The 21,924-nt window shown below is 38.0% G+C and overlaps 1 protein-coding gene across 1 annotated transcript; it reads right to left on the reverse strand.

The window, feature by feature from the left end:
- Positions 1-470: 470 nt before the first annotated feature.
- RIMOC1 (RAB7A interacting MON1-CCZ1 complex subunit 1) lies at positions 471-20,611 on the reverse strand. Its single transcript, XM_047093112.1, has 6 exons — positions 20,336-20,611; positions 16,334-16,440; positions 9,126-9,269; positions 6,524-6,655; positions 5,514-5,628; positions 471-1,766 (listed from the first exon to the last, which is right to left on the reverse strand). The coding sequence occupies exons 1-6, from the start codon at positions 20,433-20,435 to the stop codon at positions 1,480-1,482; spliced, it is 885 nt and encodes a 294-aa protein (XP_046949068.1). The 5' UTR covers positions 20,436-20,611; the 3' UTR covers positions 471-1,479.
- Between the last annotated feature and the right edge of the window lie 1,313 nt (positions 20,612-21,924).

Here is a 21,924-nt window from a genome sequence, read left to right on the forward strand (position 1 = left end):
GGTGGGTGACAGGATAAATTCAATGGTGAGATGTGCAGAATGGTTACACTGAAGGACAAGAGGACAACGGACTTGAAGGGGCTGTGGAGAGCACTTCAACTGGTGATCCTTATAAAGCTGAAGCTGGAGGAAAGGAAGAAAATCTGAAACGGGCTGATGGTTTAGGAGAAAGAGGAACAGTCAAGAGGAGAAGGCTGTAAAGAAGCTAGAGATAGAATAGAAATACAGGGGGGGCACCTGGGTGGCTCAGTCGGTTAAGCGTCCGACTTCAGCTCAGGTCACGATCTCGGGGTCCATGGGTTCGAGCCCCACGTCTGGCTCTGGGCTGATGGCTCAGAGCCTGGAGCCTGCTTCTGATTCTGTGTCTCCCTCTCTCTCTGCCCCTCCCCCGTTCATGCTCTGTCTCTCTCTGTCTCAAAAATAAATAAATGTTAAAAAAAAATTAAAAAAAAAAGAATAGAAATACAGGGAAAGAAAAATCAACAAAAATGAGGAAGTGAAAAAGCTGGAAAGATAGGAATTGTTATCGGTTATTGCAATTTAAGATTTCAGAAAGAGAACACAAGATGGTGATTTTCATTCAAGGTGTAGCCATGGGAGTAAGTTCCTGGAATGTGATGAAGTCACTGGCACAGAAGTCAAGGATATCAGCAAGGTATTAGACAGATCATCCCAAGATGACAAGAGGAGTTGAGGTAGACAGAAATACTGTAAGCAAGATAGAAAGTTAGGTTCTCTGGCCATCTCTATTATTAAAGATAAAAATATTAAAATTTCAATACATCCAAAAAGGTGTGCTCTAAACACATATGAGCTAATGATGGACTAACCTAAATTGGTTTCATCTTCATTACTCATTTGATAAGCCATCCATTTTCTTTTAACAAAACAGGAAAATCATTTGAAAATGGTTATATAATGCCCAATAGCATAAAAATTTTAAATTCTATTAGTAATACATGGTGAAAAAAAATCAAACAATTCTCTTGTGGCATTGCATTATTTATCTTATTCTGGAAATGGGAGTCTAAATACTAGTCACAATCTTCTATTTTGCCCATTTTTTATCCATCTAAAGCAATGAGGTGACTTGATTTTAATCGCTGAAGCGTAGCTTCAAGATAGACCTAAAAATAATCTGAAGATATTTAAAGTGGTCAATTTTATGTCACAATCTTAAAAAAAGAAACCTAAAGTAATAAAAAAATTCTAAAAAGCTAAACTGGATTACTACTTAGTATTAGTTACAGGATGGCTGAATTAAAATTACATGCCATCTTAGAAATTAAAGAATTGTTCCTTCATAGATTTAAAAACATGTAATGAAAGATGGCGATGGCATTTAAAAATAGGTAACCCTGCTGGTTATCTTTACATAGTGTAACATTCTTAAGCTCAGTGTCAATATGTCTTCTTTTCTGGAACTTTTTCCATTTCACGGGTTGTTTTGTTCTTCTGTTTCAAAAAGAATAGCTGAACTTACTGGTTGGTATGATGCTGAAAGAAGTTTAAAATTTGTTTTGCATTTGCTGTATTCCATTCTTGTTCTTTCAGGGGTCCTTCGCACACAGATACATACTTTTTCAAAATTTTTTCTCCTACTTCTCGGAAATCCAAGGGTTCTTTCTGTGTCGTGTAGCTTGCTCCGGAAACACCACTATCCACTTCATGATTTTCTGGCTGTTGATCTGCACAATGCTTCAATCCCCAGTAACACATTTCTCCGCTGTACATCATAGCCAGCAAATGAATGTCACTAAATATTCCTGGGAAAATCATTTAGGTTGAGAGATTAGAATTTAAATATTTAAAAAGAAACCTTGGTTATTAAAACTCTAATAAATTCCTTTTATGTCATTAAGCGTTTTTCCTTCTCATTTCAGTTACACTAGAAAAGCCAAATGATCACTAATATAATCCTCATTTAATTGGCATTTCTATCTCTATTTTACCTATAAAAGAGGTCCATCACTTCCAACCCCCCAAAAAACAGTTTGTCAGAGATTTTTTTTAAAGAATCATTTAGGTCACTGTGTTCTTAAGTTCTAAAGTTGGGTAAATTATCACTAAGATCTGGCCACAAAAATATTTTGAATTCATGTAGAACTTTTAAAATTAATATTAAGGATTATTCAGAATTATGTTTAATATTGGCTAATAAAATATTAAAAAATAATTAGATGGGAATGCAAGCTGGTGCAGCCACTCTGGAAAACAGTATGGAGGTTCCTCAAAAAACTAAAAATAGAACTACCCTACAACCCAGCAATTGCACTACTAGGCATTTATGCACGGGACACAGGTGTGCTGTTTTGAAGGGACACATGCATCTCCATGTTTATAGCAGCACTATCCACAATAGCCAAAGTATGGAAAGAGCCCAAATGTCCATCAATGGATGAATGGATAAAGAAGATGTGGTATATATATACAATGGAGTATTACTCGGCAATCAAAAAGAATGAAATCTTGCCATTGTAACTACATGGATGGAACTAAAGGGTATTATGCTAAGCGAAATTAGTCAGAGAAAGAAAAATCATATGACTTCACTCATATGAGGACTTTAAGAGACAAAACAGATGAACATAAGGGAAGGGAAACAAAAATAATATAAAAACAGGGAGGGGGACAAAACAGAAGAGACTCATAAATACGGAGAACAAACTGAGGGTTACTGGAGGGGTTGTGGGAGGGGGGGATGAGCTAAATGGGTAAGGGGCACTAAGGAATCTACTCCTGAAATCACTGTTGCACCATATGCTAACCAATTTGGATGCAAATTTTTTTAATTTAAAATAAATAAATAACTAAATAGCCCCTGGGTGGCTAGTCGGTTAAGCATCTGACTTCAGCTCACATCATGATCTCCCAGTCCATGAGTTCAAGCCCTGCATCAGGCCCTGTGCTGACAGCTCAGAGCCTGGAGCCCACTTTGGATTCTGTGTCTCCCTCTCTCTCTGTCCCTACCCTGCTCGTGCTTTGTCTCTCTCTGTCTCAAAAATAAATAAACATTAAAAAATTAAAATAAATAAATAAATAAAATAAAATCTCTAAGATCCTTCCTAAATCTAAAATAAAATTTTCACACTTACAGAATACTAAGAACTAATTTTCAAAACCATACTATGTATAAAAAATACAGATTTAAGTATACAAAAACTATCATGTCAAAACACTTACATTGTTTTCATTTTTGAATAAATGTTTTAAGTGAAGAAAAAAACAATAATTAGAACCTCTCTGATGGGGTATCAGGAGTAATTCAGCCAGGTAGGCTTCCTGGCTCCTAACCTACATCTTGAGAGAGATGAAGTAGGGAGGAACAAACTGCTTTAGATGAGAACAAGAAGCCAACACCAGAAGAGGAACCTAGCCCTGTGGCAAAAGTGCTATGGAGTGGATGTTGTTTTCTTTTTTTTTTTTCCTGGAAAAAAGAGATCCTATCTGTCCCTTTTGATTCTCCTGTGGAAGAAGCAGTGGAAGCTAGGGGCTAATGCAATCAAATTATGATTTAAGAGAAGACACCAGTACCACAAACATCCTGAAGAGAAAAATCCAGGCTGTAAGAGTATACTACCCTATGACTAGAAATGAGAGAATAAGAGAAATTGGTGACTCTTGCTACTTTCTTTGGTTCTAAATAGGCTTTCGTGCCCATCCCTACTTTTTCTTTTACATCAATCCATATTGGTGGGTGAGGAGATTTTAGAAAGGCCACTGTCAATGCAGCTAATCAGTTTACTAGTTATCCGCAAGAAATACTTCCTACAAATAAACCAAAACCCCATGTTTGTCAAAACAGGCCCACTGGAGGAGCATTTGGTATTTGCAATTTTTAGGACAGCTACGTGCCTGAATTAACTGAAAATAACAACTTTCAGTAGCTTAAATCATGCTGCTTTTTCTAAGCAGTGTTTTCAAATAAAATGGAAAAACCTACAAAAGCTAACAAAGAAAAAAGGATAATTAAAATATACTTATAAAATTGAAATATAGAATTTTCCCTAAGTTTTCTTCTTCTCCGTATTTGATTTCTCCCCACCAAAATTTCAGATGAAGTAAAAAGAAAGTTTACACATATAATCTAATGTCACTTGCCAGCTATGTGACCTTCAACACATCTTCTGGCTTATCATGACATCAGTTCCTCCACTTATAAAGAGATGGCAAAAATAAGTGGTTCTTCCCTCCCACACCTCAGTCTAAAACCCAAAAGATGCTCTATATCCAGTTCCTAATATTTTCAGGTGGATAGATATGACAGGAACTAACATTTGCCACCTAGTATTTATTCTTCCCTTCTTTCTTAGATAAGAGACAATTTTACTTGGGATGGCAATGTATCAGGTGAAGGGCTATACTGTAATCCCAGGTTCCCTTGTACCTGTTTGAAGCCATGTGATTAAATTATTGCCAGTGAAATGTAGGTGGAAGTTGTAAGTGTTAGGAACTTCTAAGAAGGTTATTCCAAAGGAGCAGTGTTGACTGAAAGAAACATCTTTTTGCCATTCCTATAGACTGAAACAGGTGAGACGAAAAGACCTCCAGAAGCATGTTGAGACACTGAGAATGCAATATCTTCCATAGAGGTGCATGTTGCACAACTCTGGGAAGTACTATTTACATGTATTCTGTATAAATGCTTCCCTCTGAAGCTGTAAGGCTGTAGTTCTGAAGATGATGGAGGAAAAAGGTAGGATCCTGATAGGAATCACCATAATCAGCTCTGGTTTTGGTTGTTGTTTTTTTTTCTCAGTGTTTGTTTATTTTTGAGAGAGAGTACAAGTGAGGGAAGGGCAGAGACAGAGAGAGAGACACACAGAATCTGACGCAGGCTCCAGGCTCCAAGTTGAGCTGTCAGCACAGAACCCGACATGGGGCTTGAACCCAGGAACCGCGAGATCATGACCTGAGCAGAAGTCGGATGTTCAACTCACTAAGCCACCCATGTGCCCCGTAAGACCATTTTTATGTGAAAGAGCAGTAAATTTCTACTTGTTTAACAGTTACTTCCGTGGCACCTGGGTGGCTCAGTCGGATAGGATCCAACTCTTGATTTAGGCTCAGGTCATGATTTCAAGGTTTGTGAGTTCGAGGCCCAAGTCGGGCTCTATGCTGACAGTGCAGAGTCTGCTTAAGATTCTCTCTCTCCCATTCTCTCTGCCCCTCCCCAGCTGCGTGCATGGCTCTCTCTATCTCTCTCTCAAAATAAATAAACTTAAAAAAAGTTATTTCCAGTCTGTTTCAAGTAGCCGAATCTAGTGCCTAATTGGGCTAATTGGGGATACGAAATAAAAGCAGCATGATATATAATTCTTTCAAAGTTACTATAAAGGGAATAGCAGTATTTTTTATTTTTTACGTGAGAAGATATTTAAAAGCCCTTTTATTATTTTTTGGTATATAATGTACCTTGAAATTCATTTAAATCAGAGTAAAGTCTAGTAAACGTAAAAATTAAGAAAAAAAAAACCTTTAAAACAGGAAACTGCAAAAAGAGATCACATTACCTTCACTCAGTAATTTAGCTGTGTCTAAGTCTTGGAAAGAAACTCCTTCATTTAACTGGATAGGACACCGGTAATTTAGCATCTGTAGCAAGTAACTGATTCCATCAATAAGATACTAAATGAAAATCAAAGCCAAAGAATTATAAGTATTATATGAAGAACTGTAGAAACCTCAAACGTTAATTTCCCCCCATTCTTTACTTAAGAGAAAATTGACTAGTTTGTAAATGTATCTTGTGGTTATTATATCACAATGGTAGAAGGACCCACCCCATCCCAAAACTTTTATAAATACAACCTTCCAAATGCTCCAATTAGCAAAAGAGTATGGGAGATAAAAAAAGAAAGAACTAACCAAGAACACATGACTCAGTAATATATTTGTCAAAGATGTTAACAGAGGAAGAAAAAGATAAAATAACAATTGTTCAAAAACAATTTATTAAAACATGTGCTTGTTATAATTTAAGAAATACTATGAACAAAATTTTACATCAAGGGTAACCTCTCATTTCTAGGCCCTCATAAACTATGTATACAACCAACTCAAGTTTGAATTCTTAGTAAAACAATGTAAGACAGGTTCTTTGGATTTACAGATTTGGTCAGAAGAGTCAAGACGAATCAGAGGGCTACAGTGTTCTACAGTAGGGTCACGAGGTTCTTTATGAGTTATCTGCTGACAGAGAGAGGGTCACAGCCAAGTTTGTTTCCTTCAGGCCATAAATATGCTTAGAAATTAATACAGACAGTCTATATTCTATTTAAAAAAAAAAAATCCCAAACTTAAAAACAGCACGTAAACTTCCCAGTTTACAAAGGCTTTCACATGTTATCTTATTTAATCTTCACAATAATTCCCATATGCTTAAGAATACATAGCTAGTAAGTTGAAACCTGGAGTGCAAACCCAGACCCTTTGATTCCACTACTCTTCGTACTACACCAATGACAGCTTTTTGAAACCTGTAAAGTCAACAATCTAAAATGTATAAGGAACACCTTTTTACCTTTTTAAGCAAACTGGATTTTCTTGTGAGCCACTCTCTCCTTTTGGTCAGAGAATGACAATACATATAGAGTAGAGCACCTCTTCTCCAAGAGAGGCATTCCAGAAGTTCATCCCCAAGCAAATCGCAGGGCTGAAATACAACAAAGACTTAGCTAAAAAAAGAAACCTCACATCTGTAAAAATAAAAATTAAATTCCAAAATATTGAGCAATTCAAAACACTTTCATTTCACAAAATTTGCCCTTTACTTGATTACTTATTATTCATGAATGCCTTACTTTGTTTGAATCAATTATAAGTTTAGAAATCTATTGCTACGTGAAAATAACTACTCCAATTTACAATTTTTTAGAAAATAATATTTAAGTATTTTAGTAGCCATTTCTAATATATCTGAAATATAAGTATTCCATAATCTGATTAAAAAGATAACTTTTCATTCAATAAATCATGCTGGGAACACTGGACAGCTACATGAAAAAGAATGAAACTGGATTACTTTCTTACACCATACACAAAAATAAACTCAAAATAAAATAAAGACCTAAACGTAAGACTTGAAACCACAAAACGCCTAGAAGAAAACATAGGCAGTAATTTCTTTGATATTGGCCTTAGCAATATTTTTTTAGGTATTTTTCTTGAGGCAAAGGAAACAAAAGAAATAAACTACTGAGACTACATCAAAACAAAAAGCTTCTGCACAGCAAAGGAAACCATCAACAAATGAAAATGCAACCTACTGAATGGAAGATGTTTGCAAATAACATAATGATATACCTGATAAGGGGTTAATATCCAAAACATATAAAGAATCTATATAGCTTAACACCAAAAAAACCCAAATAATCCAATCAAAAAGCAAACAGAGGACGTGAATAGACATTTTTCAAACGAAGATATATAGAAATGGCCAACGGACACATGAAAAGATGCTCAACATTACTAATTATCAGGGAAATGCAAATCAAAATCACAATGAGATATCACCTTGCACCTGTCAGAATGGCTAGAATCAAAAGGACAAGAAATAATAAGTGTTGGTAAGGATGTGGAGAAAAAGGAACCCTTGTATGCTACTGGTAGGAATGTAAATTGGTGCAGCCACTGAGAAAACAGTATGAATGTTCCTCAACAATTAAAAATAGAATTACTGTATGATCAAGTAATTTCACTACTGGGTATTTATCCAAAACAAAAAGACTAATTTAAAAAAATATATGCACTCCTACGTTTATTGCAGCATTATTTATAATAGCCAAGATATGGAAATAACTCAAATGTCCATTAATAGATAAATGGATAAAAAAGATGTGGTAAATACAAAGGGTTATTATTCAGCCGTAAAAAAGAAAAGATCTTGCCATTTGTGATAACGTAGATAGACCTACATGGTATTGTGCTAGGAAAAATAAATCAGACAGAGAAAGACAAATACCACGTGATTTCACTTACGTGTGAAATCTAAAAAACAAAACAAATGGATAAACAAACAAAAAGCAGAATCAGACTCATAAATACAGAGAACAAACTGATGGTTGCCAGAGGAATGGGCAAAACAGGTGGAGGAGAGGAGTGGGATATACAGGCTCCCAGTTATGGAATGAGTAAATCAGGGAAAATGGGTACGATGGTATTGTAATTGCCTTGGAAGATGTAGCTACACTTATGAACATAGCGTAACATACGAAATTGTTGAATCACTATACCATACACTTGAAACTAATGTAACATTGTAGGTCAACAACAGTTCAATAAAAAATAAGTGTTAAAAAAGGGTAACTTTTTAGAAATCTGTTACTTGAAACAAGATGACACTTGTAGTACTGTTAGAATAATGAAAAAATATATATATATAAGGTTTTAATATATCAAACTTTTACTGTGTTGTATCATTTAAAACTTGGGATTATTTGTTCCCACAGTTAACATCCCCTGATAAACACATAGAGAAAAAAAAAAAATCTGGGTAAAGAGAGCTAGCAGGCAGTTAAACATAATAAATTATTTGCTTGCAAGAATAGCCAGGGCTAGACAAAAATCTTGGAATCATCTAAATAGAGATGACAATAAAAAGCATGTGAACAGGTTGTCAAGCAGACAGAATAGAGAAAATCAGAGGATTAAGATATCCTTGGTGAGGGTGTATCTTTCCAGGATGGGAGAAAGGGCAGATGTTTGGGGAAGAACAAGAGCCAGGCTCTGAGGGCCTCAGAGGGATGGGGTGATCAATAGGAAGAAAAGCAGCAAATGCCCAGGAGGAAAAAGACTGTAAAAAGGACAAGAGATGTGTTAATTAGATCCCTCAGGACCTTCAATCTGCAGAAGTAAAGGGAGCAGAAATAGCAAATATCTGTGTTTAGAAAATGATCAGGCACCAGTAATTCCAATACAATTCCATCATGCAAATATTCTGAAACATATATGTGATACTTTAGTTGTGATGTTGGTCTGAGGTGTTAAAGTCTCATACATCCCTCCTTTAATCTTCATTTTAAACAGAGACAAAGACACATTCCAGAAGAAGAAATGACAAACTCTAAAGAGCAGAAGAGGAAGAGACAGCATTCCACCATAATTCACAGGAGTACAAAACTTACTTTTGGATGCATATTATTTTCTTTAATTAAAATTTCTGGTTCTGAAAGAAAACTGATCAGCTCTTTTACTTTCTGTGAAGAGTCCTCAGGAAAATCTTCATCTACTAGTTTGTTCTCCTCAAAATATGTCATGTCCAAAATGGCCTGCAGTAAAACAAACAAAAGTATCCATTAATGATTGAAATGTGAATAACTTACATTTTAACCTTACATATACAGATGCTTTATTAGACAATTAAATTTGAAAAGTGGGAAAAATGTCTAGCTGCACACATAGTCTCTGATGGGCTTCATAGGAAACCTCATAGGTATTTTAGTAAAATATTGAATTAATGATAAACTTGCTTCTCTCAAAAAAAGTAAATAAAGAAGACTTTAAGCTAATCATATATGACATTAATTACGAAAAATATATTATGTTCCTTGCAATTTACACATACATACTTCTTGAACATTTTCTAAATGCCTGCTATATCAATTTAAGATCACTACCTCTAGTTTTATATATTGAATCTTCAAATAGTTTGTTTCTTCAAATGCAGACCTAGCATTTGGGGAATATGTATTCTGCCACCCAATAAAGGCAGTATATAGCCAACATTATGCAATTTAAACACTAAATCCCTAGCATTCCTAAATATAAGATGCTCTGTTCAAGTACCTTAAAACTACACAACCTTTTCCCTCTTTTTTTTAATCTACTGGACTAAGACTAAGGAAACTGAGTTCTTCCACTAATCACCCAACTAACCAAGGACAGTCAATTTTATTGGTAAAATAAAGAAACTGCTTTTCAAAGTTCCTTGCTTTGAGGATAGAATGAATTAAGATATGTACAACACACAGAATATTAATTATACAGGGCTACTTAAGTGCTAAGTGTTCTTGTGTTGAAGGCCTAAGTCAGGAAGAGCAAATCATTATCCTATGGATAGTAACTTTGATTCAGAACCATAATTAGGGTCTAAGGGGGCCTGGGGAATTCAAATCTGTATCTCTAGGTCTTTCATCTTATCTTTAGAAATAAATTCAAATGTTTGGAGGGTAGAAGTTAATTAAGATGGAGGGATGGGGGAAGCTTCCCTCTTCCCTTGAACACAGCTAGATAAATATCCAGTCATTCTGAACACCCAAGAAATCAACTGACTGAAAAAATAACACTACAAGTAAAATTGTGGAGGGTAGAATCTGCAGAGAGTTGATTTGGGGGAGATAAGAACTGAGGGTGCTCCAGAGGAGAGGGAGCCCTGTTAAAAAAAAGACTACTGCAAAGTATTATAAGGAGTGGAGTGCAACAAGTTTTAGAAGTCCACCACTACCAAGGTCGTGCCTGGCTTAGCAGTATTCCCGTGGGAAAGGAGGGTGGAGACCCTGCAGAAGACAGTGTGGTCTGAGGATTCTCTGGTTGCTGGGGGAGAAATAGATCCCCTGCTTGGAGTGCACTTGGGAGTGGAAGCAAGGCCTTCTAGGGGACAGAAGAAAGGGTGGTGCTAACGTGCTACACGATTCCCAGGCATAGGAGCAGGGACACTGACTGAGGACAGCGAGTCTTGACGCCAGTTTTCTGCTCCACTTTGCCATGAACTCAAAACCACTGCGTGGTCCTGCAAACACTTTCCTGGAACAGTTGGCAAGGGGCAACAGCTTGGCGAGACCCTCCCCCAGAGGATCAGCACAGGGCCCTACTGCACAAATCCCTAAAATTCGGAGTTTAGAAATCAAGCCACACACCTGAGAAAAAACAGCTCAGACACAGACAGCATGAAGACAGGGATTTGATGAAAGCCAGGGACACAAGAGAAGTGATTTTCTGTGAGGACTACATGAAAAGTGGCAGGCACAAGCTCCCTTCCTTGGGGATGGGAGAGCCAGGCGAAGCCATTTTGCACTCCCCCCCCCCCCCCCCCCCCCCCCCCGCTGCCGCCCATCAGTACTCAGCAACCTCAGTGAGCTAAAGAGCACCACCAAGTGGAGACCGGGTGCTTACACTAAGCCCTGCCCCCTGCACCTTGCATATGCATCTCTACATGGGCAAGTAGTGAGAACCAGTGCAACAAACATACTGGGTCACAAATCAGCCCTCAACAAACACAAAAAGATCTAGATCATTCCATGCATATTTTCAAACCACAAAGCTATGAAACCTGAAGTCAACCACAAGAAAATATTTGGAAAGACCATAGATACATGGAGGTTAAAGAACATCCTACTGAAGAATGAATGGGTAAATCAGAAAATTAAAGAAGAAATTAAGAAGTACATGGAAGCAAATGAAAATATAAACATGACAGTCCAAAACCTTTGGGACGCAGCAAAGGCAGTCCTAAGAGGGAAGTATATTCAATACAGGCCTACCTCAAGAAGCAAGAAAAGTCTCAAAGACACAACCTAACCTTACATGTAAAGAAGCTAAAAAAGAACAGAAAATAAAGCCTAAAGCCAGCAGAAGAAGGGAAATAATAAAGACTAGAGCAGAAATAAATGAAGTAGAAACAAACAAACAAAACCCAGTAGAACAGATCAACGAAACTAAGAGCTGATTCTTTGAATGTATTAATAAAATTGATAACCCCCTAGCCAGACTTATCAAAAAGAAAAGAGAAAGAACCTAGATAAATAAAATCAGGAATGAAAGAGGAGAGATCATAACCAACACCACAGAAATACAAATAACCGTAAGAGAGTATTAGGAAAAATTATGTCAATTAACTCGGTAATCTGGAAGAAATGGACACATTCCTAGAAACATAAAAACTACCAAAACTGAAACAGGAAGAAATAGAAAATTTGAACAAACCCATAACCAGCAAAGAAATTGATCAGTAATCAAAAATCTCCTGGGGCGCATGGATTGCTCAGTCGTTTAAGCATCGGACTCTTGATTTCAGCTCTGTCATGATCTCATGGTTTGTGGGTTCAAGCCCCACGCTGACAGAGCAGATCCTATGTGAGATTCTGTCTGTCCATCCCCTGCTAGCTCTCTCTCTCAAAATAAATAAATAAACTTAAAAAAAAAAAAAATCTCCCAATAGGGGCGCTGGGTGGCTCAGTCTGTTGAGCGTCCAACTCTTGATTTCAACTCAGGTCATGATCCCAGGGTTGTGGGATTGAGCCCCATGTCGGACTCCACACTGAACATCATGAATATCAAGCTTGCTTAAGATTCTCCCTCTCTCTCTCTCTGTCTCTCTCTCCCCCCCACCCTGCCCGTGTCAACCATCCATGCTCTCGAAAGGAAGGAAGGAAGGAAGGAAAGAAGGAAAGAAGGAAGGATCTCCCAATAAAAGTACAGGGCCAGATGGCTTCCCAGAGGAATTGTACCAGATATTTAAAGAGTTACTACCTATTCTTCTTAACCTGTTCCAACAAATAGCAATGGAAGGAAAAGTTCCAAACTCCTTCTATGCAGCTAGCATTACCTTGACTCCAAAGCCAGACAAAGACCCAATAAAAAGGAAAATTACAGGTCAATATCCCTGATAAGCATGGATGCAATAATTCTCAATAAGATACTAGCAAATAGAATTCAACAGTACATGAAAAGAATTATTCACCACAATAAAGTGGGATTTATTCCTGGGCTACAGAGCTTGTTTGGTATCCGCAAATCATTCAATATGATACCCCACATTAATAAAAGAAAGGATAAAAACTGTATGATACCTCTTAATAGATGCAGAAAAGCATTTGACAAAATACAGCATCCATTCTTGATAAAAACCCTCAACAAGTAGGAATAAATGGAACATACCTCAACATCATAAAGGCCATATACAAAAGACTCACAGCTAATATCATCCTCAAATGGGGAAAAACTGAGAGCTTTTCCTGTATGGTCAGGAACAAGACAGATGCCCACTGTCACCATTACTATTTGTCATAATACTGGAAGTCTTAGCCTCAGCAATCAGACAACAAAAAGAAATAAAAGGCATCCAAATCGGCAAGAAAGAAGTCAAACTTTCACTATTTACAGACAGCATGTTACTCTATGTAGAAAACCCAAAGATTCCACCAAAATATTGCTAGAATACATGAATTCAGCAAAGTCTCAGGATATAAAGTCAATGTACAGAAATCTGTTGCATTTCTATATACCAATAATGAAGCAGCAGAAAGAAAAGTCAAGGAATCAATCCCATTTACAAATGCACCAAAAATCATAAGATACCTAGGAACAAACCTAACCAGTAAAACTGTGTAACAGTAAAACTGTGTAACACTTACGAAGGAAATTGAAGAGGACCCCCCCCCCCGACCCACTGCAAAAAGGAAAATATTCCATGTTCATGGATTGGAAGAACACTGTTAAAATGTCCATACTACCCAAAGCAATGTACACATTTAATGCAATCTCTATCAAAATACCACAGAGTTAGAACAATCCTAAAATTTGTATGGAACGACAAAAGACTCCAAATGGCCAAAGCAATCATAAAAAAGAAAAGCAAAGCTGGAAGCATCATAGTTCCGGACTTTAAGCTATATTACAAAACTGTAGTCATCAAGACAGTATGGTACTGGCACAAAAACAGACACACAGATCAATGGAACAGAACAGAAAGTCCAGAAATGGATCTACAACTACATGGTCAAGTAATCCTCAACAAAGAAGGAAAGAATACCTGATGGAAAAAAGGCAGACTCTTCAACAAAAATGTTGGGAAAACTGGACAGCAACATGTAGAAAATTGAATTTGCACCCCTTTCTGACACCATATGCAAAAATTCAAATTTATAAAAGACTTAAATATGAGAGAGAAAACCATCAAAATTCTAGAGGAGAACACAGGCAGCAACCTCTCTGACCCAGGCTGGAGCAATTTCTTACCAGACACATCACTGAGGGCAACGAAAACAAGAAAAAATAAATTAGTAGTTCATTAAGATAAAAAGCTTCTGCACAGCAAAGGAAATAGTCAACAAAACTAAAAGGCAGCCTATATAATAGGAGAAGATATTTGCAAATGGCATATCTGATAACAGGTTAGTACTCACAATATATAAAGAACTTATCAAACTCAACACCCAAAAAACAAATAATCCAGTGAAGAAATGGGCAAAAGACATGAACATATTTTCATAGAAGACATACAGATGGCTAACAGACACATGAAAAGATGCTCTTCATCACTCATCATTAGGGAAATATCAATCAAAATCATGATAAGATACCAAATTAATAATACAAGAAACAACAGATATTGGCAGGGATACGGAGAAAGGGGAACCCTCTTACCCTGTTGGTAGGAATGCAAACTGGTGTAGCCACTCTGGAAAACAGTTCGGAGGTCCCTCAAAAAATTAAAACTAGAACTACCCCACGATCCAGCAACTGCACTACTAGGTATTTACCCAAAGGATACAAAAATATAGAATCAAAGAGGCACATGCTCCCCGATATTTATAGCAGCATTATCAACTATACCCAAAGTATGGAAAGAGCCCAAATGTCCATCAACTGAGAATGGATAAAGAAGATGTGGTACATGTCTCTGTGTGTGTGTGTATGTGTGCGTACATGGAATATTACTCGGTGATCAAAAAGAATGAAATCTTGCTATTTGCAACAACACGGATGGAACTAAAGTATATTATGCTAAGCAAAATAGGTCAGCCAGAGAAAGAATAACACCATATGATTTTACTCATATGTGGAATTAAGAAACAAAAGAGATGAACATAGGGGAGGTGGGGAAACACCGAAAACAGAAAGGGTAACAACGCACAAGAGGCTGTGAAAGAGAACAAACAGGGTTGATGGAGGGAGGTGAGTGGGGGATGGGCTAGATGGGTGATGGGTATTCAGGAGGTCACTTGTTATGATGAGCACTGGGTGTTGTAAGGGATGAATCACTGAATTCTACTCCTGAAACCAGTTATTACACTGTATGTGAAGTAACTAGAATTTAAATAAAAATCTGAAGAGAAAAAAAATGTTTACAACTTTCTCACTGAAAGAAATGAAACAAGCAGGGAGTCTTCCAAAGGGAAAGAAAGCCAGGCAGAGCTCTGCCAAATAACAGCAGCCCTTTGGGTTTTATGAGTAGTCGTTATAGGTTCAGTCAACCATGCTATCTGAAGGCGGAAACCAGCTTTATGTACCTCCCAATAAGAAGTAGAGTGCCAGGCCCCTAAATGCTATACATGTGTACTTTGAAAGCTTAACTATGTTTACTCTACTCTTCATAACCACTTCGTCTTCATTATCAAGTAAAGCATATAAGGCACTCTGTCAACTATAAAGTGCTATAAGAACGTTAGTTACTATAATGAAATTATGTTTCTTAATGTCAACTTGCCTCAGCAGTGTTTGAGAAAACCAAACTAGGTCTTCCCCACACAGAGACCTGAATTTGAAAGGAAAGTTAAAAAAAAAAAAAAAAAGCAGCAGGGGGGAGACTGGGGTGCAGAAAAATTTTATACAGTTGCATGACAATAGCAGGAGAGTCATGTGGAGGATCCCAAAAAAAGATGAATTTCAGGGAAAAAAAATAATCAGGGACCTTACAGAGACCTTTATTCCCTCTGAATAACTTTCAAAACCTTGGAAATTGCATGTACGAGTGTTTTGCTTAATGAAATATAAAGGGAAGCAATTCTGCTATCTACAAGATTTTTTTCCTTAACAATACATTAAATAATAAATCTTCTTTCTATAGTTTCAAAGTTTCAAGTCTATATGTTTTATACATAAAGGGGTTTTTCTGACCAAAATTAAACACTTTATTTTTTTTTTTAGGTTTATTTAATTTTGAGAGTGAGGGCGAGCAAGCATAAGCATGTGAGTGGGGGTGGGGCAGATAAAGAGGGACAGAGAGAGAATCCAAGGCAGGCTCCCCACTGTCAGCATAGAGCCCCATGTGGGGCTCAATCCCACAAAATGTGAGATCGTGACCTGAGAGCTGAAACCAAGAGTTGTACCCTTAACCAACTAAGCCACCCAGGTACCCTAACACTTTTTTTTTTTTTATTTTAAGATTTTATTTTTAAGCAATCTGTACACCCAATGTGGGGCTCAAACTTACAACTTCAAGATTAGGGGTGGCATGCTCTACCAACTGAGCCAGCCAGGTGCCCCAAAAATCAAACACTTTAAATAGAGAATAAATTGGTTTCACTACACCTAAACTTTGGAGTCAGATTCAATCATCTTATATAGGCAATCTGTCCCCATATCATCTCAGAAACCACATCTGTTTCAGTACCTGTGTGTAAAGTTCTAGAAGATTTGATGGGTTTGAACATTCTTTGTCTTCTCCACACAGAAGTTTCAATTTTTCTAGAGCTGCAGAAGCCCGAATTAAAAAGTGATCTGTAAGAGATAAAAACATGAATTTCATATAGTTTCAAGGTGTTCTTTAAACAAAAAAAAATGGTGTATCTGAAATCATATTATGTTACAGCATGAAGACGCAGCATGGTAGTAATATCTTATGTAAACCATGAAGTACATCATAATGCCTAATCCTACTTAAATTCATCACAGTAATTTATTCTCAATAGCTAGACTGAACTTCTCCAGGTTCAGTTGCCATTTCTTAAATGCAATTTGTATGTTCATTTTCATAGTGCTGCTTTTATGATGTTGACATACTCAAATTATTTAAATAATAAATTGAAAACTTGTATTCGAATAGTACAAACAATATACATAAATCTACAGAAAGGGCTTCCACTAAAAACTTATAATTTCATAAATGTATTTCCTAAAAGAACATGACTGATTAAATCAAGTGCGCCAAAAACGTAAGCTCTGAGCAATTTTAACTTTATCCTGTTTATGTATTTATGTATGTAAATAGCTGTTATAATTAAAATTACATAATCTAAAAAATTACATAATCCATCTGCATATTTTATTCCTTTAAAAACCTGTAAGTGGAACAAATTACCTAATTCTTTCAAAGAAAGGAGTATTCTTTTTTTTTTATTTTTTTAAATTTTTTTTTTTCAACGTTTATTTATTTTTGGGACAGAGAGAGACAGAGCATGAACGGGGGAGGAGCAGAGAGAGAGGGAGACACAGAATCGGAAACAGGCTCCAGGCTCTGAGCCATCAGCCCAGAGCCTGACGCGGGGCTCGAACTCCCGGACCGCGAGATCGTGACCTGGCTGAAGTCGGACGCTTAACCGACTGCGCCACCCAGGCGCCCCAAAGAAAGGAGTATTCTAATATGCCCTCTAAAAACAATTCACCCTCTCTCCCCTCTACATTGTCTAATTTCTTTTTTTTTTAATTTTTTTTAAGTTTCCTTATTTATTTTGAGAGAGACAGAGATAGCGCAAGTGGGGGGGGAGGCAGAGAGAGGGAGACAGAGAATCCCAAGCAGGCTCCACACTGTCAGCTTGGAGCCCAATGAGGGGCTCGAACTCAAACCATGAGATTATGACCCGAGCGGAAACCAAGAGTCGGATGCTTAACCAACTGAGCCACCCAGGCGCCCCTATGTTGTCTAATTTCTTCCCTGTCTCCAGTATCATATTCCCTTTGTTTTCATGGTTTCACTTTTTTCTCACAGATTTTTCCTCCCTAACCTGCCAAGTGTCCATACCAAGGTGCTATTTATCTACCCTTCTGCACCATCTCATGTAGTCAAATTTAGACATGCCTACCATCAAGACTTCAAAGTCCCTGAATTTGCCCCTTCTGTGCTTCCCTTCAGAAATATGTATCCTTTCCAACACTAGCCAACAGACAGAAAATGTAGAACTTACTGCAGGCCCATCTGATCCAGCTTTAGCACTTATACAAATAGTAAGTTGTTTAGTATTGGAGTGAAAGCAACACCAGCTTCATTATGTCTGTTGGCAACCATACGATGACCTTAAGTTTTTCCAAGTGAGGACTAGCCTGTATCTAAACCAGATTCTGATTGATTTAAGATCCACTATTTTTTTGCTTTGAAAGCTACTTCTTTAGCACTGCCTTCCAATCTCTCAGCCCAGAAGTAGCATCTCCCAACCTGGTGGGAAAAAAAATTCCACTGTGAATGGAACACGGCACTCTATATGTGCTTTAGAAACTGAGTTGACATTTTCTTCTTAATTTGCAAGATTATTTTAAACGTAAAGACTTGTACTGAATTCACTAAACCATTACTGAAGGAGTATCTCACATGAATTCCTAAGTACAGGGGAGAGGGGATAATGGCTCACATTTTAGCAAACTTTTATAAAATATAATATTTTTACTAGAACCATTCAAAGTGACAACTGGCAAGGCAAAGACAAGTGACTCTTACATAACCTCTGGAAAAAGTCCCTCTCATGGCATATTTCTATATACTGAACATATTGTGCTTGTACAATGAGAAATAAAGAACAAAAATTGACCAGAAATAAAAAGGAGAGCAATCTTAGAATAATGTCTAGTTGCATCTCATCTCATTTGAAGTAGAAAACAGAAAACTATCAATTCCTATAATGTAATACAAATATGTAGCTGTTACAGGAAAGGACACATTTTGAGTGAATATTATTTTTGTTGTGTGGAAAAGAATGCCAAGTTCAGTTCAAACATCTGCAACCATGTTTTAATTTAACTTCATAAAATAAGAAAATGTTGCCATTAATACTCATTAATAGCTCATAACAAAGATCACTATTATTTTACTTTTAGTAAACCTTCACAACTTTAAAGTCTCCCAAAAAGGGGTGCCTGGCTAGTTTAGTGGGTGAAGCATATGACTCTTTATCTTGGGATTGTAAATTTGAGCCCCATGCTGGGTGCAGAGATTACTTAAAACTAAAATCTTTAAAAATTAAAAAATCAAATAATGTCTCTCAACAAGGACATACATCACTTTACCTTTTAAATTTTTTTGATGTTTATTTATTTTGGAGAGACAGAGAGAGTGACCAGGGGAAGGAGCAGAGAGAGAAAGGGAGACAAAGGATCTGAAGCGGGCCCCTTGCTGAGAGTGGAGAGCCCAATGGTGTCTCGAACCCACCAACCATGAGATCATGACCTGAGCCAAAGTAGGATGATTAACCAGCTAAGCCACTTCTGTGCCCCACCACTTTACTTTTACTTCCACCCCTTATTCTAGTCTGGAGTAAAGAACTCTTCCATGGAAAAATGAGAATGACTTTTGGGCTCAGTGATAAGTGAATAAAAAACATTCTTTGATCTCTTTAGTCTGGTTTAAGTGGAGCTGGTGTGGGGTGAAGATCACTGTATAGCTTATTTAGAGGTAATCTGGATACACTTCCAGGTAATAGCCACTACAGTGGATAAACTATTCATGTGAATCCTGGGATTCACTTACCACAAACCAAAAAAGAAGTCTGCTTCAGGGTGGTCTGTGGATTTTGAAAAACATACTCTAAGAAAAGATAATCAAGCAAATAAGCTTCATTGAACTTGAGCCATTTCATTGTGGATCCTATTCAATAAATTCACCAACAATCAATAATCTGGCAAAATGTTCCACTACTATTTTCCTATAAGTCTGATGACAATGAGTCAGACCACCAGAATTTAAAAGCCTATCTGTATTACTAAATGCTCAAAACTCAAAAATAAAATAATGTAGAACCTATAGGGAGCTGAGATGTAATAAGACAATTAAACTTAAAAGTCGCAGTAATTCTCTAAGCCAGTCTTTCCTAAGGAAAACACTTGGACCTTTCCAAACAAGTGTTCTAACACTAACAGAGCCGTGGTGAGAACTGAGGCGATGTATAGAAAAGAATCGTCCAAACTATACGAATGCAAAGCTCTTCTGTATTGTTTACAGTTGGATTTAGAATCCAAAACAGAAGACGAAAATTTACAAGGCAGCAATTAAAAAGTTTAACTGTTACACATGCCTAGCTATCTTTACTGCACCCCAATCATTACTTATCAGCGTACTATCAGTCAGCTTTAACTACTCATTTAAACTTTTGTACTTTTATCCAGATTCTACTCTTTTACCAATCGCTATAGGCATAAAGACGAGCAGCACTGATTTGACTGACATGTAAGCGGTTTTCATGGGTTATGAAAAACGCAGTGTAGACGCAAATGCCTAGGCTTAAGGCAACGTGAGTTTCTGGAGGTGGACAATCGACGGTGCAGAGAGGGTCACAAGTGCAACACCTTCGGTAGCTCTGGCCTGGGATCTACACCGAGCACAGGCCGCAGCCTCCAGCCCGTACCGCGGTCGAGTGCCAGCTATGAACTACGGCCAGCCCGCCCGCCCCACTCTCCTCCGCTCCCTCACCATCTTCGCCGGCGGCTTCGCTAAGCTGCTGTATGTGAGCCTGAGCCAGGTCCCCGAGCTCTTCCACTCGCCTTACCACACTGGAACCTGCGGCCGCCATGGCCACGACGGGCGGGCGCGCCCCAGCCACGTGACTTTGCCGGGCCGCGGTCACCTGATTCCCCGGCTTGGGCGGGGCGTAAGGGCGGAGCGCACCCGGTTGGTGGGAGGGAACCCCAGCTCGGCAACAGGGCCGGTCCAGGCCCGTGAAGATTGCTGCGGTTTATATTTTTTTCGTCTCCGGTTACTTCCTCTCCTTCCCACAATCCTGAGCGGTAGGGATACTTTAGGGGCTGGCATGACATCAGGGCACGCCTCTCTCCCGCCCCCTCCTCTAAACCAATCGGGAGCGGCCCACACCCTCAGGTTGGTCCAATAGGAAGCCAGCTTTCTCTGAGGGGGCGCTGGGGGGAGAGCGTGGCAGCGACTGGCTGGTGGTGGTTGACTGGCCTTGCTCTTCTGTTTCTGGCCCCTGTCCGATTTTGGCCTTTGTAGCGAGAGCGTTGCCTAAAATCAAATGACTATAATCTCCTAGTCAGAAATGGTAAAGCCTGACAGCCCCCTTGTAGCACATCTAAGTCTTTGAGAGGAGAGGTTATTGTGCATCTGGGAGGGGAGCTCCCAGCGCTAGTGTGTGTTTCCAGTCTAGGTGTTGGAGTGTCGCTTTTCCAAATCTTAATTTTAGCTCCTGAGTTTGTTTTATTTCTTTCTGATCTGCTTTGGCTAGCCCGTATTAATGTACTTTAACCATCTCGCGTCCAGTGGTACCAAAATTTTGCATTTACAAGAAGTTCTATTGCCATACACCTCAACACCCTCAAAGCGCTCATAGTGTGTGAAGTTCACCCTCTCATGTGTGAGTTTCAAAGTACTTCGTCAACAAGTCTAATTTCTACTTTGCATTCCCTATATTCTTGCCTCTTATCAAATCTTAACTCAAGTTTTTTTCAGTTTGACACAGCACATCTTGAATGATCTCCATCCTATCTTACTTTTTATGAAAGATAGTTTTATATCTAATAGGAAACATTAAAAATAGGGAAATAATGTGTTGTAATTTATAAGCGATGGACCACAAAGGCTTCCCAGCTGACCTTTATAACAACAGTTTCTTCCTCCAAGTCACCCTAAATATAGAGGACAGACAGGAATCACGTATTAATTTTGTTTCCTCAGTGCCTTCTATAGTGCCTGGCACATTATAAGTATTCAGAAAGTGCTTACTAGTTAAACAAAAATCCCACGTTATCTTCTCATTATATTACTTTCTAATCAGGAAGCTAAAGGCCAGGAAGTTTGCATCATATGATCAATGTGGGCTAAAGAAGCAAAATTCTAAGGGCACCTTGGTGGCTCGGTTAAGGGTCCAACTCTTGATTTTGGCTCAGGTCATGATCTCACGGGTCATGAGTCTGAGTTGAAGCCCCACTTTGGGTTCTGTGCTGACAGTGTGGAGCCTGCTTGGGATTCTCTGTTCCTCTCTCTGCATCTCTCATGCTTACACACATGTGAACTCTCTCTCTCTCTCTCAAAATAAACTTTGAAAAAAA

The sequence above is a fragment of the Lynx rufus genome, unplaced genomic scaffold (assembly GCF_022079265.1).
Source record: "Lynx rufus isolate CCGP_SWC_20201006 ecotype Redwood Valley unplaced genomic scaffold, mLynRuf1.p SCAF_1, whole genome shotgun sequence".
NCBI lineage: Eukaryota > Metazoa > Chordata > Mammalia > Carnivora > Felidae > Lynx > Lynx rufus.

Coding starts and splice junctions, on each gene's coding strand:
- RIMOC1 (XM_047093112.1), bottom strand. CDS start 20,435: ATGGCGGCCGCAGGTTCCAGTGTGGTAAGGCGAGTGGAAGAGCTCGGG. Junction 5,629..6,523: donor AATCCAGTTTGCTTAAAAAG/GTAAAAAGGTGT, acceptor ATTTTCATTTAG/TATCTTATTGATGGAATCAG. Junction 1,767..5,513: donor AGCTAAATTACTGAGTGAAG/GTAATGTGATCT, acceptor TGATTTTCCCAG/GAATATTTAGTGACATTCAT.